Source organism: Piliocolobus tephrosceles, chromosome 13 (assembly GCF_002776525.5).
Source record: "Piliocolobus tephrosceles isolate RC106 chromosome 13, ASM277652v3, whole genome shotgun sequence".
Lineage (NCBI taxonomy): Eukaryota > Metazoa > Chordata > Mammalia > Primates > Cercopithecidae > Piliocolobus > Piliocolobus tephrosceles.
Genome location: NC_045446.1, coordinates 10,833,623 through 10,852,259, shown reverse-complemented (window position 1 = coordinate 10,852,259; position 18,637 = coordinate 10,833,623). Strand labels below are relative to the sequence as shown.

Sequence of the window (18,637 nt, the reverse complement as noted above, 5' to 3'; positions counted from 1 at the left end):
GGCAGGAGAATTGCTTGAACCCAGGAGGTGGAGGTTGCAGTGAGCTGAGATCATGCCCCTGCACTCCAGCCTGGGTGACAGAGCAAGACTCTGCCTCAAAAAAAAAAAAAAAAAAAAATCAATATGTCAACCCAGCTGCGTTTCTTCTGCAGGCTTTAGGGGAGAATCTATTTCCTTGCCTTTTGGAGGCCATTTGCATTCTTTGGCTGGTGGTTCTTTTTTTTTTTTTTTTTTTTTTTAAACATCACCATATGCATTTACTTAGTGGTTTGAATGATAAGTTATTGAATGAATTGAGGTTTATGGTCTCTGTTTTGACTTGAACGTGTTTTTTGAAAATTCTTTTTGGTCCCTTCTTGCTTCACTCCACACTCTTGCTTCTGTTGTCTCAACTACTACCCACTGTGATCGCCTGCCTTTCTCTTATAAGTACTGTTGTGACCACATCGGGTCCACCCAGATAATCCAGGATAACACAACCCCGATCTCAAAATCCTTAATTTAATCACAACTGCAAAACCCCTTTTACCATGTAAGGTAACATACTCACAGGTTCCAGAGATTAGGATGTGGGCATATTTGGGGGTCATTATTCAGCCTCCCACATGATATGGAATTTAGCTATTTGGGCATCTGCTCTATACATGACCCAAATGGGTCATGCAAACTCCTGGGAAAGGGGAGAGAAGAGCCTAATTAGGGGAGGGGCTTGGAGTGGTGTGAAACTGGGGCTGTCAAGGTGGGACCTGGGATGATAGCATGGAACCCTGAGAATGTGGCTTCTGGTGAGCACTCTACAGGACCAGGCAGTTGAGGATCCTCCTGAGTGTGCCATCCTGGCCAGGAAACTGAGGTTGGCTACACGGCCCTGCCAGGCTAGCTGAGGATAGGACCTATGGTCAAAAGTGGAGATAGGCCAGGTGTGGTGGCTCATGCCTGTAATCTCAGCACTTTGGGAGGCTGAGGCGAACGGATCACTTGAGGTCAGGAGTTCAAGACCAGCCTGGCTAACATGGTGAAACCCTGTCTCTGCTAAAAATAGAAAAATTAGGCAGGTGTGGTGGTGTGTGCCTATAATCCGAGTTACCTGGGAGGCTGACATTGCAGTGAGAATCGCTTGAACCGGGGAGGCGGAGGTTGCAGTGAGCTGAGATCGTGTCACTGCACTCCAGCCTGGGCAACAGAGCAAGACACTGTCTCAGGGAAAAAAAAAAAAAAAGGGGGGAGAGCAGCTGAGGCCACTATGGTGGGGCATGACAGTGTCCTAACTCAGCCTCAGGACCAAGGCTAGCGGATGGGATCTGAGCCTGTGTTTGGGGCTGACTCCTTGGAGAGGCAAGGTCAGAAGTCACTTACTGGTGACTTAGAAGTGGGAAGAAGGTTTATGGTCAGGATGAGTATAGGAAGTCCCAGGCCAGGAGCTGGGGGAATGGATTCTGTGTGCATGGTCTGAGGTGGCTGAATCAGCACCCAGGACTTGTACCAGTTGGGGTACAGCTGAGGCAGGCTACGGCTGGCTCTGGGCAGCCTTGCTGAGGCATCTGCAGATACCAGGTGATATGAGATGAGAGACTTGCACAGAGATGAGAGACTTGCAGGAGGAACCAGGGCATGTCAGAGTTGCTGGCAGGGTCTGGAGCCAGTAGTAGGCCAAGTCAATGGTCTCAAAACCCCGGATCTGCAGAAGCAGGGCTAAATCCATGTGTCTTGTCTCCCAGTCTCAGTCCAGATGCCCCATGAGGGTCAGCCATGAGGGCAGTGCTCCCTGAGAAACTGCAGGATGAGTGGGGCTGGTGACCCTCAAGCAACCAATGGGAGCATGAGGAGTTTCGGCACCAAGGGGGAACACCAAGGCTCCAGATGTTCCAGGAGGTGAGGTGGGTTGTGGTGATTTCTGCTGTGCTCAGATTTACCCTGAGAGTCCTGTTGTCTGAGTTGCTGTGAGCTCCCCCTGGGCTGTGTGGTTTTTTTTCAGGGGATCTTCAGGCCAACCCCTCTTTCCAGATTGCCCTAACTCAACCCGAGCCCCTGGGGTCCTACCTGCAAGGCAGTGTGTACAGCTCAAGGAATGTGGACTTTCCCCCGGGAAAAGGGGCTGGCCCCGGGGGCCAGGCTGCCTACTGGGGATAGGGTTCCAGGCAGAGTGCCAGTGAGCATTTATGGCAGGGCATGGCAGGCCTCACTCCTGCCACCTGTAGGTGCGAATAGGGCTGCCTTTCTTGGGCTGCCCCAGGCTTTCCTGAAGTGAGCTCCTTTGAGGACACAGATGCTGGACATCCTGGTCTTTTCCTGACTGTAACCCTTAAATTGCCTTACCCCTAACTCATTTCACATGGTTCCTCCCATGATCATCTCCCTTCTTCCCCTATTCGTCCTTTTCAGCCCAGAAGGAAGGAGGAGAAGGGTCCTGGGGGTGAAAGAGGCTACAGTTTCAGTGCCTCACAGCTCCTGGCAGCAGAGGGGTCAGGCGCACACCTCCTGGTGCCAGATTGTCTGGATTCTAATCCTGACTCCACAATGTACCAGCTGTATGAACTGGACAGGTTACTTAATCTCTCTGTGTCTTGATGTTCTTATCTGTAAAACAGGGAATAATTGTAGTAATCTCCAAGGGTTGCTGGGAGGAGAAAATGAGTTAATATAGGCAAATGGTTTAGGACAGTGCCTGGCACATAGCGTTCCCCACAACCCCTTCCCTCTTCTCTTCCCTCCACCAGCCCAGAGCCCACAGGAGGCAGAGCAACCAAGAGAGCTCAGGTAGTGCAGCAGGCAGGATTAGGTTAGCTAGCAGGCTAATCTAGAGCGGGTTTTGAGTCCAGACCCTGTTGGAATCTAGAGATTCCATCATCCTGACCATGCTGCTAGAAGGGCCAACTTCCTGAAGTCACAGCTGTTGTCTTTTTTTTTTTTTTTTTTTAATAGAGGCAGGGTCTCGCTATGTTGCCCAGGCTGGTCTTGAACTCCTGGGCTTAAGTGATCCACCCGCCTCGGCCTCCCAACATGCTAGGATTACAGATGTGAGCCACCACACCTGGCCAGCTGTTGTACTTTTTCTTCTCCTTTGCTGTCAGAGGTTCCCACCTGTTCTCACAGAGGGGGAGGAGCTTGAAACAAAGCCTCTGATTGGCTGCTTTCATTTCAGCCAGTCATTTCAGCTCTTGTCAATTTCTAGCCTGACAGGGAAGGGAGGAGCATTAGATATTTAGCTAAATCTCACAGAAATATTTGAATAGGTTAGAGGATGGGGGAGGGAAGAGGGAGAAAAGGAGGGATACAGAGGGGCAAAGGCAAGAGTCTTTTCTAATTGTCTAGGATGGTTTGGAAAATCCTGGGGACGGAGTGGGTGGGAGGGGACTGTATGGCCTCTGGGGCTGGAAGCTGACTAAAATGGAGTGGCCATTCCATTTGAGACAAGCGAGACATGGAGAGATGGTGTGCAGTCAAACCTTTTAATGATGTGGTTTTGGTGGGGATTATAAAGGGAGGTGGACCCCGGGGAAGGTGCTTTCCTGAACCACAGGCCCTAGACTTGGGTCACCATTTCCTCTTCCTCCTCCTTGTGTGGGTGGCCTGAGACCTGTAGGACCTTCCCTCCCTTTAGGGTTCTGTAAGGCCCCTTCTCAGTCCTCAGAGTCCATTCTTCTCTTGTGCTGAGGCCTGCAGCGGGACCATATACTTCTGGTGCTCTTGTTGCTGTCGCGTCTGTTTCCCTTTCCTGCAGGGGGCAGAAGAATGGCACTCTGGGTATGTAGCCTCCAGCCCAGGGCCAGGAGATGGGGGCTCCCGTGGGGTCTCCACTCAGCTGTGCCTGGCCACCTGCTCTCTGCCCCAAACACCTACTGTTCCCCGGAGCTGGGATCCCCAGTAAGGATTCTAGGAGAAGCTCAGGCAATTGGGGACAAAGGGACACAGAGCTTTGGGCTAGAAGAGGAAGCCTGGGCTTGAGTCTCCATGCCACCTCACCCTGCATGTGTGACCTGGGATATATCCCTGCTCCTTTTTGGGTGGGGGCGCACCTGCTCTCCAGGTCCTGCACGGTGTCTGGCAGTGGCTGGCCCAGGGTCTCTGGCAGGAGGACAGTGACAGCGCTGGCGGCCACGGGAACAGCACCGTAGATGAAGACAGGCACGGAGGGGTAGAGCTCGGCGGTCATGCTCACCAGCGGGCTCACGATGCTGCCCACTCGGGCCATGGTGCTACCCATCCCCATGCCTGTCTGCCTGCAGGGCCCGCAGCGGATGGGTGTTGGTTAGAGTTCTGGCATCAATGCCCAGGCTCTGGTCCCATCTGGAGGGTGGCAGCTCAGGCTCAGCCCCCAGGACACTCCCAGTACCTCCTCTGTTCCCTATTTAATTAGCAAACCAATTTGGCGATTTTTTTTTTTTTTTTTTTTTTTTTTGTAGAGATAGGGTCTCTACGTTGCCAGGGTTGGTCTTAAACTCCTAGGCTCAAACGGTCATCCCCCACCACAGCTGTTGGTGATTTTTTTCAAAAGAGAAGTTGGAAAGGGTTCTGGCCAAAGAATAAGGAGACTTAAGATTGAATTTTGCCTCTGCCCTTAACTTGCTGTGTGACTTTGGGCAAGCCCCTTTCCCTCCCTGGGCTTCAGTTTCTGCTGTCAAATGATTCAGTTGTGTTACACTACGGTTCTCAGATCACCTGGAGGAATTGTGTTATAGTTGCAACAAGCCAACATACACCTATTGGATTAGAATCCCTAGTGGGAGGGAGCTGGAATCTGCATGTTAAGAACATTATTCATGAGAGAAGAGGTTAAAAACATTGACTCAGGAGACATACTGCTTGGGGTTCAAATGCATGCTTCACCATTTGTTAGCTGTGTGATCTTGGAGAAGTCACTTAACCTCTCTTTGCCTCAGCTTTCATGTTTGTAAATGGGAATAATGATAGTGCCTACCACAATGGCTTGTTATGCAGATTAAATGAATTAATGTTTGTGAAAAGTTTAAGACACTGCCTGGTACATAGTGAGTGCTTCGGATTATTGCTCTTTCATCTGAAATCTGATAAGGGCACAGGACCATGACCCTCAGGGTTCCACTCTACAGACTTTACAGGCCCACTCCAAGTAGCCCAGGGAAGCCTGACATTTCTTTGACATCTCATGTAAATTTTGCATCCCATTCTTGTTTCTTTTCTTTTCTTTTTTGAAATGGAGTCTCGCTCTGTTGCTGGGGCTGGAGTGCAGTGGTGCAATCTCAGCTTACTGCAACCTCCACCTCCCGGGATGAAGCGATTCTCCTGCCTCAGTCTCCTGAGTAGCTGGGACTACAGGTGTGCACCACTACGCCCAGCTAATTTTTGTATTTTTAGTAGAGACGGAGTTTCACCATGTTGGTTGGCCAGGATGGTCTCGATCTCTTTACCTCATGATCCACCTGCCTTGGCCTCCCAAAGTGTTGGGATTATAGGCATGAGCCACCGTGCCCAGCCGCCATTCTTGTTTCTTGATGCAAAAATACTGCCCCCCATCTTAGGACTCAAATGAGCAATACTATATTTATTCCTACTGCTGGGATATTATCAGGAGTGAATCCTGAGATAGGAAATTGCTTTCACGTTTGTGGTCTTTGCTTTCAGATGTATCACTTGGTTTATAGACGGAATGTAGGTTTGGTGGCAGCTTCTAATTTGTGTTTTGGAGATTAAGGGAGGACTTCAATTTGTTGCCTCTGAAATGTGCCTTCTTGGTTCCTTACCCTGCCCCAGTTGGTGGTTACTTTTGAGATCTTCTTCTAGGGTCCGGTAAGGGCTTAGAGGACAGTAACCCCTGTGTTAGCTAGGCCATGAGGTGTGTACTGAGTGGCTACGATGTGCCTTGCAATGGTGAGTGTTGGGAGGGTCCTTTGGGCTGGGATGTACTTGATTTAGCTCTGGGGTCTGACCTGTGCACAGGAGAATGTCTTTCCCCAAGGAAAGGCTGTCATTCTCCTGTTAGGCTCCCACTCACCGGATCATTGTGGGATACAGTTCCCCAGTGTACAGGAAGATGCAGTTGAAGGAGGCAGCCAGACAACCCTTCCCCAGCACAGCAAGAGAGGTTCGGACAATGGACTGGTCTAGAGAGAAAGAAGGGGGATAGCTGGAGCTTGGGAGTGGAGGCTAGGAGGAATTGGCCCCCTCCCTTCTGAGAGGTTGGGTTATGTGTGGGGATGGGGCTGAGGAGAAGGGGCCAAGGTGCTCGTGGGTGCTCACCCTGGGGTACCACCCCATTGAGCAGGATGCAGATGCCTGCCAGCAGCAGTGCGGCCATCTGGGCGGGCCGGCGACCCAGGGAGTTGATGACAAGGAAGCCCACAAGCTTGGCAGGTAGGTCCACAGCACCAAAGATCACCTGGATTAGGTAGATGCTGACTCCAAAGCCCTGCAGGTCCATGACCAGCCCATAGTATGCAAAGCTAGTGGCAAACCTAGCAGAGAGAAGAGAGGGGTATGGAGTTTGTTAGGGAGGCTTAAAGTGGGGTACTCTTTCAAAAGCAGGGGAGCTGCATTGGGTACCCTGCTTAAGGAGCTGGAATCTGTCTTGGCTAATATTTCTTCATTTAACTATATAATCAAACTGCAGGGTTTAAGTATTGAGGTAGTCCTCTAATACTCCAAATTTCTCAATCTTCTGATAACTAGGGTCCCAGTTAATTGGGGGAATTTTCACTTAGTTGCTGTGAAGGATTTACATAGGTTTAGTTCTCATCTTATCAGTTGATGCTGGGCTCAGGGAGGGCGGGTGGATATCCAAGCCACCTTCAGGGCCAAAGCAAGCTGGGAGAGTACAGAGCCTTCTGGGACCTGTCCATGGTCCTGGGATGAGTGTTGTGCTTTTTAAGATGTCAAGAGCCCAAAAAATGAAGCTCAAGATTATTGGCTAGAGCCCATGACTGAGAATAAATCCCAAATTGGAAGCAAATAATTCATTGGCAGGATTGTTCCTTCTGATCATGTTTCCCTTAACTGTCATGGGATTGCTATGGTGATGGGAAGGAAGGATAATGGGGAGTGTTGCAAGGGGAAAGGAAGATTTTCTTTGGCCTTGGCCAAAGTGTTCTTTGGAGATGAGTTTTTTAGTCATCTTGTTGCCTGTGCCTGTGTTTCTGGCAGGCACCATCAAGCCAGTAAAATCTATGAATAGTTTGCAAGCCAGACTGGTCTCTGCCTTCATGATGTAAGTCTATTGACTCTCGAGCCCGTTGGTCCTGATGAGGTGTCTCCATATTGGAACAGGGCTAGTGAAAGGACAAGATGGGGAGACTGGTGTCCTGTGTGGAGACTGGGACTGAGTCGAGGCTGGGGGGCATTTGGTTCCTAAAGGTGATCCCTAGTGTGGGGTTACTGCTTCTCACAGCACGTCTGCTGACCTTCCTGCCCTCTTGTCTGGCCTCTTCCACCCATGTGTCTCCTCCCACCCCAGCCGGCCTTTTGTCTCAGTCTGTCCGTCTTTCTGGGCCTACCACAGCATGGAGAGGCAGAGGAAGAGGTGGCGGAGGGTGGGGCAGCGCAGCAGCTCCATGGCCGATGCCTGGCCTTTGCCCATGGTCAGCTCCTTCTGCAGACTGGCCCGGAGTACCTGCTGGGACGGGCAGAGCTCAGGGCCTGGGATCTTCCCAAGGAGCTCCTCCCTAATCCCTTACTCAGAGAAGTTCCCTGGGCCCTGGGTTTGGGGTTTGAGGATGAAGCCCTGGGAGGTTATCATGGGAAGTCTCAGGGGATCTCACCTCCATACTCAACTTGGCTCCTTCTTCCCGCTTCCCATTGATCCGGGCGACTCTTTGCAGGGCCCTCAGGGTGAGGTCCAGCCTCCCAGAGGAGGAGTGCCAGCGGGCCGACTCGATGAAGAACCTGGGAGCAGGGGTGGGGGTGGGTGTCAGCATGGCTTCAGTTCTAGTCAGCTGGGTGGGGGGCTGGGGCTGGGCTTTCCAGGGGCCTGCGATGGGATTTTATTTAAGGTTGGGAACCCGGGGGCCTTGCCAAATCCCTCTCTCTAGGACCACGAGGCAGTGCCCAGCTTGGTAATGACATATTCCCCAATCCAGAAGCTCAGCTCTTGGTTGCTGGTAGGGGGAGCAGAGCAGGCAGGCTGACTGAGTGGGGGAAGCCAGAGGATTGGATATCCTGGGGCAAAGCCTTCTCCCCACACCTTGGTCTCCCTGTCTGCCACACAGAGGCATTGTACTGGGTTTGACCTTCTCTACATTTCCGGGATGGGATGTGTGCTGAGCTCTGGGAGATGTCCTGTCCCTTACAGCCCTCTGGGCTCCTGTGGCAACCATGTCCTACCCTAGGCCCCACGCACCAGGAGTAGATGAAGAAGGCAAAAAAAGGCACAGAGATCAGCAGCTGCAGGTGGCGCCAGTAGGGAACAGCATAGGCCACACCGGCCAGGAGGAACTGGCCCAGGCTGTAGACATAGCCAATCAAGGTGCCCACGCAGGCCCGTGTGTGGATGGGCATCCACTCCACATCTGGAAAGAGGGTTAAGACAGGATGCTGCAACTACCTGGGCTACTGGGCTAGTAAAGACCCTCCCTCCATCCAAACCTTGGCCTGTCCCAAGGCTCAGTGGAAAATGCATCGAGTAAGTTGAGTGCCGGGGTGATAGGAGTGGGGCAATTTCAGTGGAGGTATGGATGGGGAGTTGGGTTCAGAATATCCGGGAACTGCCCCCTCCACATTCTTGACTTTTTTGTTTTTTCTGCTCCTCCTCAACCCATTCTCCTGACTAGAGTTCCTTCTCCATTGAGAGCACCTCTGGCCACTCGGTCTGTCTTCAACAGCAACCATTCTTCTGGTCTTCGTCAGCTGTGGACTGGATTCCACTCTCACTGGCCAGAGCAGCTTGGAGGAGGCAGTGGCTCTTCTGCATCCTGGAGTCTTGAGGTAGGAGTGGGACCACCTCTCTGGTGTGGTCTGGAGAGGCCTACCTCCTGTCCAGGTGGGCTCCCCATTGGGCTGCTGGGACAGGGACTTGGATACTTAGGCTGGACTTGGGGGCTGGATTTCTTAGGTGTCTTGCCCAGGTTCTAGCCCAGTCCCGGTTAATTCCTCTAGTCCAGAGAATCCCAAATCCTTGGATTTCCTTCTGTGGTTGAGGAATGACCTTGGGTAAATCCTTTCCCTTCTTCTCAGCCTCAGAATCCTCATTTGAGAAACATGGGGTAAGGGGGTGTTTATCTATCAGAGGATGCACATCCATGGCCCATGGAGAGACCACACTCAGTCCACGGACGCGTCTTGTCTGCACGATGCCGCCTCACCCTATGTTTATTATTAGAGTTAATTGCAAACATTAAAAACACTGGGATATTTTACATTAATCAAAGAGGAGGGGGAAGCTATGACAGCCCTAGCATCTCCTGCCTGGAGCAGCTGTGTGCCTGGGGTGTCTCTGGATGAATGTGTCTCTCCTTTGAATACAGTTCTCACCATTCCCTAATGCCTCCTGCACCTGGCCTGCTTGGCCTCTTACATGATCTGCTGGCTCTAACAATGGAGTTCGCAATCCTGTTTTTAAATGAGGGGTCAGGGTGGCATGAGCCTGAGAAAAACGTTGTTCTATTGGCAGGAAGGTGAGACCCAAGAGAGAGGCTGGAGGGCAGGCAGGGCTCAGGAGGGGCAGGCTGGGAGGGGAGGCTGGAAAGGGGTTGCTGGGCTGGGTGGCCAGAGGGGAGTGGGCTGGTAAGCGTCTCTCACTCAGTGTCATGCAGTTGAGGGCGATGCCAGCCAGAGACATGCCCGAGAGGAGCCGGAAGGCGCAGTAGATGGGGAAGTTGGGTGCGAAGGCTGCACAGGTCCCTGACACAGCTGTCTGCAGGTAGTTCAAGATCAGTACCTTCCGGCGGCCTAGCCTGTGGGCGGAGGGGAGACCTGTAACAGGGCCCTGGAGACTGATGGGGGCCAGGCTGAGCCAGGAGAGGAGGGCTCACCCTGGACCAGGCCTAGGCTGGGGTATTTTGAGGACCTCTGTGGTATTATGAGACTGGTGCTGTAGATTCTCAAACCAGCCCCGGCTGGCAATGCCAAGCTCCCACCTAGACCCCCTGAGCCCAGCTGAGCCCCTAATCCCAGCCCAGCCCCTTGACCCTACCCAGGACTGACCTGTCTGCAAGGTAGCCGAACACCATGGCTCCGAGTAGCACCCCCACCATGTACAAGGACTGGGCCAGCTGGCGTAAGGCCCTGTGAGAGCACACGAGGTCCCACTGTGGGGAGAGGAGCAAGGGTCAGGCAGGGATGAGCCTGGCTTCAGAGAATCCCCTTCCCCTCCTTCAGCTGGTCCTCTGGGGTCCGTGTCACCCTCTTCCTCTGGCACTTTGCCCTTTGCTTCTCTGATCCTGACAGCTGAGAGCGTTTTTCTTTTTAACTCAGCAATTAAAAAACTCAGCAGTTAACTTCTCCATGTACATTTTTTTTTTTTTAACAAAGGCCCCCATCTTCCCATCTTGGCCCCTGGATGGGGAGCCCCAGGTCCTCACCTCAGTCACGATGGTAGATGGGAAGGTGCTGTTGTCATAGATCCAGCCATCGGTGCAGGGCTCTGTGGCCCCCGTGCCATTGGCTTCTGTGCCATTGGGAAAGGGCGGTCCCCACTGTGGGGAGGTGAAGCGGAGGCAGGACTCAGGCTGCCCCTGCCTGTCCCGGGGCAGCCAGGCCTCCAGCCCCACGTCCTTGCTGAGGTTGGCGTTGGCAGGTGGGCGGCAGTGGTGGGTGGGGATGGCAGCGGTGAAGTTCTGCACAGTGTTGTGAGAAGCCATCAGGAGCAGGGGGAGGACCACCAGGGTGACCTGGATCTGCTGGAAGCGGCCGACACCCCCCACCTGCTGCAGGAGGTCATTAAAGGCCATTGGGCCAGACCCAGCCCAGCGGCTGGGGGCTGAGGCCTTCCAATCCCAGGACCTCTGCCTCTCTGCCTGCCTGCCGTCCTCTGCTGGAGGAGCAGCACTGCCGTTGCCTCCGCAGCTGGGTTGCTCCGGGAGCTGAGTCCGAGCTGCTCTGTGGGGGGACAACAGCCTCCTTGGCTGCTCCTCCTTCTTCCCCGGTCTCCCTGATCTGTCCCTCCCTTTTCCCTTGCAGCTTCTCCTCACTTCGGGGGTCAGGGCAGCTCAGCTTTCAGGGTCTGCTGGAGGCCTGACCCTTGTATGGGCAGTTTTTAATCCTTGACCTGGAGGGAATGAGTTAAAGTGTGACTTGGTATCAGAAGGATTAACCCTCCAAGGATTCCTTGTGTCAGTGGAATTTCTCCAAGTGGTTATAAAGGGCAGGAGAGGGTAGACTGAAGCAGGAGTGGGGAGAGGGGTGTATTGGGGGGGCATCTGGGCATCGGGGGGTAGGAGGAGCCAGAGTGGGATCTATTGGATCTATTTGTCTTCCTTTTAAGAATGAGACTGGGCTCTGGGAAGTGTGGTGGCCTCTTGAGGAGTTTCTGCCCTTTTTAGTGGATGAGATCCAAATAGTCTGCCTTTGGGAAGGGTTGCCAGGGAAATTACAGGGTGCCCAATCAAATTTGCATTTTAGGTCAATGAAGAATTTTTAAAAGTATGAGTATGTCTCTAATATTGCATGGGACATACTTATACTAAAAAATTCTTCATTGATTTGAAATGCAAATTGCAAATTTGACTGGGCACCCTGTATCCTTATTTGCTAAATGTGACAACCCCAGTCGTTGTTCTTCTGGGGACAGCTCACATCTTATAGAACCACGGGCTTGTTCATTTGGAAGAAACAACAGAGGTCAGAGGCTGCTCTTGGAGTGGGACCTAAGACCAATGTCATACACAACGTAGGGTGGTTCTGCAGTGGCTCTTCTGGCCCTTCCAAGCCTCGGATTTTCCCCTAGTCACATTGTCTTCTGTCCAAAGTGTCTCTTTCCTTTTCTTTTCATTTCTCTTTTCTTTTCTGACACAGTCTCACTCTGTTGCCCAGGCTGGAGTGCAATGGTGCAATCTCCCCTCCCCTCACCTCCTTTTCTTTTCTTTTCTTTTCTCTTTTCCTTCTTTTCTTTTCTGACACAGTCTCACTCTGTTGCCCAGGCTGGAGTGCAATGGTACAATCTCAGTTCACTGCAACCTCCACCTCCCAGGTTCAAGCGATTCTTGTGCCTCAGCCTCCTGAGTAGCTGGGATTACAGGCATGTGCTACCATGCATGGCTAATTTTTGTTATTTTTAGTAGAGATGGGGTTTCACCATGTTGGCCAGGCGGTCTCGAACTCCTGACTTCAGCTGATCTGTCCCCCTCGGCCTCCCAAAATGCTGGGATTACAGGCGTGAGCCACCACAACTGGCCTCTTTGCTTTATTTTTGAGATAGGGTCTCACTCTGTCATCCAGGCTGGAGTACAGTGGCACAGTCTTGGCATACTGCAGCCTTGACCTCCCTGGTCTCAGGTGATCTTCCCAGTTCAGCTTCCTGAGTAGCTAGAACTACATGTGCGCACCAGTACACATGTATTTATTTATTTATTTTTAAGAGATGTGGTTTTGCCATGTTGCCCAGGCTGGTCTTGAACTCCTGGGCTCAAGCAATCCACCTGCCTTAGCCTTCCAAATTGCTGGGATTACAGGAGGAACCCACTGCGCCCAGCCATAGTGTTATTTTTTAAAACAATGAGCATGAACTTACTGTATTTTTAGCCACAACTCTAAGATGACATGAATTCAGTGACATGAATTCCTCCAACAGAGTTTTGGCTCCTGAGTCACATGTGATCAGGGAAGTGTGGAGCTCTGATTGGATGGGCTTCCATGGGATCCAGTTGGTTGGATCCCAGATTGGGGACACTGAGAGACAGTAGGTAGCAGCTTCTTGTTATTAACTTGTGCAATTCATATTATATAAAACATGGACTCTGGAGTCAGTCTACTTGGACCTACACCCTCACTCCACACTTATTGGCTATGGAACCAGGGGCAAGTGACTAAACTCCTCTGTACCTCAGTGTCCTCATTTGCAAGATGGGGATAATAGCTATGTTTGCTGCCTTGAGTTTTTGGAGCATTAAATGAACTAATATAGATAAGAAGCTTAAAAGTAGCTCAGATGCCCTGTAATTCAGTGGTTACTGACTCTTCTTATTTGTTTCTGGTGAAAAGGTGAGACTATCACATTGATTTTAGAAAGAAAATGTGTCTAAGTACATCTTATCCGAAGAAGAGTGATTTTTGACTGGGGGTGATTTTGTCCCCCAGGGGACACTTGGCAATGTCTGGAGATATTTTTGGTTGTCACGACTCGGGATGGTTGTGGTGCTACTGGCTTTTAGCAGGTAGAGGTTAGGGATGCCGCTGAATATCCTGCAATGCACAGGACAGGCTCCCACAACAAAGAATTATCTAGACCCCCAAATGTCAGTGGTGCTGAGATTGAGAAACGCTACTTTAAAAGATGTTGCAGGCCGGGCACAGTGGCTCATGCTTATAATCCCAGCACTTTGGGAGGCTGAGGCAGGCAGATCACAAGGTCAGGAGTTCGAGACCATCCTGACTAACATGGTGAAACCCCATCTCTACTAAAAATACAAAAATTAGGTGGTGTGCACCTGTAATCCCAGCTACTCCAAGAGGTTGAGGCAGAAGAATTGCTTGAACCTGGGAGGTGGAGGTTGCAGTGAGCTGAGATCACACCCCTGCACTCCAGCCTGGGCGACAGAGTGAGACTTCATTAAAAAAGGAAAAAAAAAAAAAAAAAAAAAAGATGTTGCAGAGTTTGTGTGTTTAGTAATCAATCTTATACCTGCTTGGTCAAGGAAAGATGACTCCTATCAAAATATTTCCAGGAACCCCCAGGATCTCATTTTGTGAAGAAAATGTTTCGGAAGGCAAGGAAGAGAAATCCTCCTCCTTGTTCTGCTGGAGGACAGCTGGATAACCTGGCCTCCAAAGGCCTGCAGCTCTTCCCCAGCCTGGGCCCACCCAGCCACTTCCACCACTGGGGTGGCTGAATCAGGAAACTGACCTTCCTGTGTCTGCTCTAACACCCTTCTCCACTATGTCCTAGCTTGACTATTGAGCTCAGCTTACCATGCTGAACTCTTCCTTACCCTTTATGGTGTGTTTCCATTTTGGGTCTCTAACTGTCCCTCTAGGTAACCTGGCTCCTGCTGACTGCCCCTCCACCTAGCTTCGTCATTCTCTTGGCAGGTGTCTACACGTGATGGACGATTAGGGTTCCATCATTTTACAGAAAGCACTCTAGGTCCTATACAGATGAGCCGACGCCAAGGGTCATGAGAAGAAAGGATGTTTCTCAATTCTTTGGGGCAGAAATCTCCAAGTCTTGCTGTTGAAGGGATGTAGTTTGATGTCCAACTTCTCTCGTTAGAAGTCGAGATGCCCTGTTCATGTTGTGTAGTTTATGCAAACTTCAGCCCTGTGCATGAAGCTGGGAGGGTGTTTATCATTCATCAGGACCCTGAGATCCATGAAGTCTTTGATGGGTTCCAACCTATTCTGTCTAACTTCAAAGCTGAGTTCTTAACTGCTGCTGTTGAGGTGTAGACTGCCCAGCCCAAAGGGTTTTGGACATTATCTGGGCTCATTTGTACAAAAGAGAAAAGGGGAGGCCCAGAAAGGGATGGAACTCAACCCAGCCTTCCCCCTCCCACCTGGTGTTGGCTCTGGGCTGGGACCCAGTGGGTATCCACATGCCTGACAACATTCTCCAGGCCAAGATACATAAGAGTCCTGTGGTCTGGGGTTGCGAGGACAGCTGGACAAACAGCTTGGGGACTGTGGGGCCAGTCTCCTGCTAGGACCTGGTGCCCTCATGGGGGAGTGGGTGGAGTGCTGAGGGCAGCAGGGGATGGTGGGCCCCTACAAGCACCCTCCCTCTCTAAGCCTGTGCCAACCCCGCCTTGGAGAAGAGCTCCCTCCTGACTGCCTGACGAGCTCCGAGCCTGGCTGAGTCTGGAAAAGCCTCCATTGGAGACTCTGGGCCCTGAATTGTGTTTGGGTCCTGGGATCATCTGAGTGGCAAGGGATTCCCAGCAGCCTCCTGGCTCATGGAGAGTTTCTGGATGCGCATACTCGCATGGCAGGTGATTTCCAGAGCTAGGAACTGCCCCTTAGCGGAAACTGCTGGGCCACTGAAACCTCACAATTGCACTTCCTTGTGCTGACTGGAATGTAGACTTAAATTCTGGTCATACTTACTGAGAAAGGGTCAAATCTGGGAATCTCTGATTGGCCCAGAGCCATAGAACCACATGCCATCTAAGTTGAATACCATCACTCAGGTAAAAACATCTCATTGTACACATAAGGAGACCAAGGCCCAGAGCAGGCAAAGGATTTGTCCATGATCACACAGCAAGCAAGTCTGGAACTCAACTCTTTGGACTCCATTGTTCTTCCTACCATGCCAGCAGCCATCATATATCCCAGATTTTCTGGGAGAAGTCCTGATTTTGTATAACTTTATTCCATTATATAAATGGGATTTAAAGTGTGGGACTACCTGTGATTTTGGTTTTTATTCTTTTGTGAGACGTTTCAAATAAATAATTTACAGATCATATAAAACAGTCTTACTTAGATCACATGCCCTAACCATGGGTTTGAAATGATTGACTTGGGGAGGAGTCCAGCAGATTCCAAGTGTCTGCCAGGCCCCTCGCAACATTCTGAGTAAGGAATTCTGAGATACACTGTGAGCTTTGTGCCTTGTGGCCTGATTATCCTGGCTGATGGATGGTGCAGAAATTAGAAATTCCTCCAAAGACTTCCATTTAAAGACTGGACATGAGGCCAGTGACCTGTGAGTTGACACAGCATGAGGACTCTGCCCAAAAGTGGTGCTCCATATTGGATCTCCATGCATCGAGCCAGGTGGAGTCCCTGCTTAGAGACAGAAGGGAGGGAGTAGAAAAAGCAAGTGGAGCTGGGGTTGTAGAGGAATAAGCAGCGATGGAGAGGAGGAAGAATCCAGAATGGGGATTTGGGGATTGCAAGAAGAACCAGTCTTGTGAGTGGCCAGTTTGTCCTGACCAACATCCCAGTTCACCGTGAGTCCTGACCGTGTACCTGGAAAGCATTTCCTGGGTGTCTTCCCTTCCCTTCATGCATGTCCTTGCAATAAGCACCCCGAAGCAGCACAGGAATAGTCATGGCCAGGACATCCTGGCAACCACTCTGAATTCTGGACAGCCGAAAGATGGGGGCATGGCGGGGTCAGTGTTCCTCCCTGAGCCTAGTCCTTCTCCCTCCAGGTGGAGACCCAGTCAAACCAAGGGGAGGCATTGCTGGCTCTGTTGTCAGCTGATCCTAGGCTCCAAGGTAAAAACTCTATAGGTAGAAACCAGGTTCCAAGATAGAAACTAGGTGGCTTCTCCCCATTCAACCCCCATAGCACTTTCAGCATAAGGGCCAGATCTCAGGGGGCAGTGTGGCACAAGGCTGGTCCTAGGTGCCAGCCCCAGGTTATCTACAGGTTGGCAAGGGGGAGTCCTGCATCCAAAATGATCACAAATGGCCAGTCCCAGCAGCTTCCCACGTGGCTGGGTGACAGATGGGCTGGGATGGGAGACTCTTCTTCCCTTCTCATTCTTTTTCTTCTTGCCTCTTGATTCTCTTCCCCGACTTACCCCTGACTTCCTCTACTTATGCTTTCTAGGATCTCCTGCCAAATCATCTATGGTACTTGGACTCAAATTCTTGTCTTGGAGTCGGCTTCCAGGGAAACACCCACTAAGACACAACTGTGATCATAGTTCATTGTCTGATAAGCAGGTACCCAAGCCAGGCTCTGGGGCGGGCGGGGAGGGGGTCACAGAAGGCTTTTCAGAGGAATCCATCCAAGCTAGGCCTTAAGGATGAGTTGGTGTGAGCCAAGTGCTGTGGAGTTGGATGGGGAGAAGCCAAGCGCTGGGCATGGTGAAGAGCAGACGCAGTCTAGGATCTGAAAAAAGTCAGTTGAGGCTAGATTTCTGGGTACAAGGTAGAGAGTGTTAAAAACCAAAGCTGTTGAGGCAGGTTGGGCCTGGTCATGGCAGGCCTTGTGAAAGACTTTAGATTTTATCCCAGTGGGGAGTCACCAGAATGTTGAAGCAGGGGTACAATACGACCCCTTTCATATTTATTAAGCTGTCTCTCAAATATCTAAATACAGATTTGAGAGTAATTAGCTCTGTGTCTGATAATTAAAGCCCTGTAGTATGTCTGAGTTGTCCAATGTGGTAGCCAGTAGCCGCTACTGAGTGCTTGAATTGAGTTAGTCCGAACTGAAATATGCGGCTAGTGGAAAATACACACCAGAATTTGAAGACTTAGTCTGAATTTAAGGTTATAAAATATCTAATTGATAATGTTAATATTGATTAATCCTGAAATGCAATATTTGAAGATATTGGGCCAAACAAATATTATTATATTTTATATATAAAATATACTCAAAATTAATTTCACCTGTTTTCTTTTAGCTTTTTAAAAATGGCTACTAGATGATTTGGAATTACATACATGGCTTACACTCTATTTCCCCTGGACAGTGCTGGGGAAGAATGTTACAGGAAGAGGTCCTAGGAAAGATTCCTGGGGAACGTCAGTGTTGAAGAGATGATAGAGGGAGAGGATCTGCTTTTGGAGCTGTTTGGTTACAAGGAGCAGCCCATCAAGCTAGCTTAAACAGAAAGGGGAATTTATTTGGAGACTTCAGGAATATTTAATAGAATCCCAAGGTAAAAAGCGCATCCAGGGCTGATGAGGAACCGAGACCTGGAATTCGTTAAGAACCAGTGGAAGTCGCCTCACCAGCTCTTTTTATCTGGGCCCATGTGGTCTCTTGTTCTCTCTTTTTCTCTGTGCATCTGCCTTATTCTCTTGCTGCAACTGGCCTTCTCTGCTCTGTCTGCATCTGGGCCAGCCTAGCCTCATGCTAGCTTGCCTTCCCAGGGCAAGGACAAAGAGATGGAAAAGAACCTCTAAGATCTCAAATCCTAGCCTGCCTAGGAAAGAGTATGTGATAAATGAGATTTGGATCTGGAGTGCCCTTGTGATCAATGAGATTTGGATCTGGAGTGCTCTCTGGTCTAGTTGGTCACTACCAGAGATGGTGGGTCATGGAACTGTTCAGTTGGCAGATTCTGGGGATGCAGATCCTTAGAGAAGGGGTCAGGGCAGGATAGGCAAAGTGAACACTGCAGCATTTACAGGATACCCCAGAGGGGCCTGAGAAGGAGTAGCCAGCGTGTGGGAGGGAGCTGCAAACACGTGGCCTCTCAGAAACCAAGGAAGAAGAGAGTGACCAGTAGGACCAAATCTGCCGAAGGGCCAGTAAGAGGAGGGCTGAAGAGTGACTTATGGATTCAGCACAGGGAGGTGATGAGCGTCCTTGGTGAAAGCAGTTCCAAGGGGAGAAGGGGTAGGGGCTGGAGTGCAGTGAGGGAGATGTATGAGGCTAGAAGGTGGATACAGGGAGGCAGACAATTCCTTTATGAAGTCTGGCTTCGAAGGGGAGAAAGGGCCAGTGTGGCCCTTGGAAGGAGATACAGCAGCCTGGCATGTGTTTGTTTTGATTTTTGTTAAGTTGGGAGAAGCCTAAGCTTGTTTAACTGGTGATGGGCAGCAGCCAGGATAGAGGGAATGGGCAGAGACCCCAGAGGGAAAGGGATGGCTGCCGGTGGGAGAGGCT

The 18,637-nt window shown here is 50.8% G+C and overlaps 1 protein-coding gene across 4 annotated transcripts; it reads right to left on the bottom strand.

Annotated features, from left to right (window-relative positions):
• Positions 1 to 3,430: 3,430 nt before the first annotated feature.
• Positions 3,431 to 11,183, bottom strand: SLC22A6 (solute carrier family 22 member 6). Of its 4 annotated transcripts, none has more exons than XM_023186371.2 (10): positions 10,488 to 11,183; positions 10,111 to 10,214; positions 9,706 to 9,860; positions 8,309 to 8,477; positions 7,731 to 7,854; positions 7,467 to 7,582; positions 6,217 to 6,431; positions 5,972 to 6,080; positions 3,978 to 4,220; positions 3,431 to 3,715 (listed from the first exon to the last, which is right to left on the bottom strand). In XM_023186371.2, exons 1-10 carry the CDS (start codon positions 10,854 to 10,856, stop codon positions 3,628 to 3,630), a joined length of 1,692 nt encoding a protein of 563 aa, XP_023042139.1. In that variant the 5' UTR covers positions 10,857 to 11,183; the 3' UTR covers positions 3,431 to 3,627. The 4 variants fall into 4 exon arrangements, with proteins under 4 accessions (XP_023042139.1, XP_023042141.1, XP_023042142.1 ...); XM_023186373.2 differs by having other exon boundaries at positions 4,017 to 4,220; positions 10,488 to 11,149; XM_023186374.2 differs by having other exon boundaries at positions 3,437 to 3,715; positions 3,978 to 4,088.
• Between the last annotated feature and the right edge of the window lie 7,454 nt (positions 11,184 to 18,637).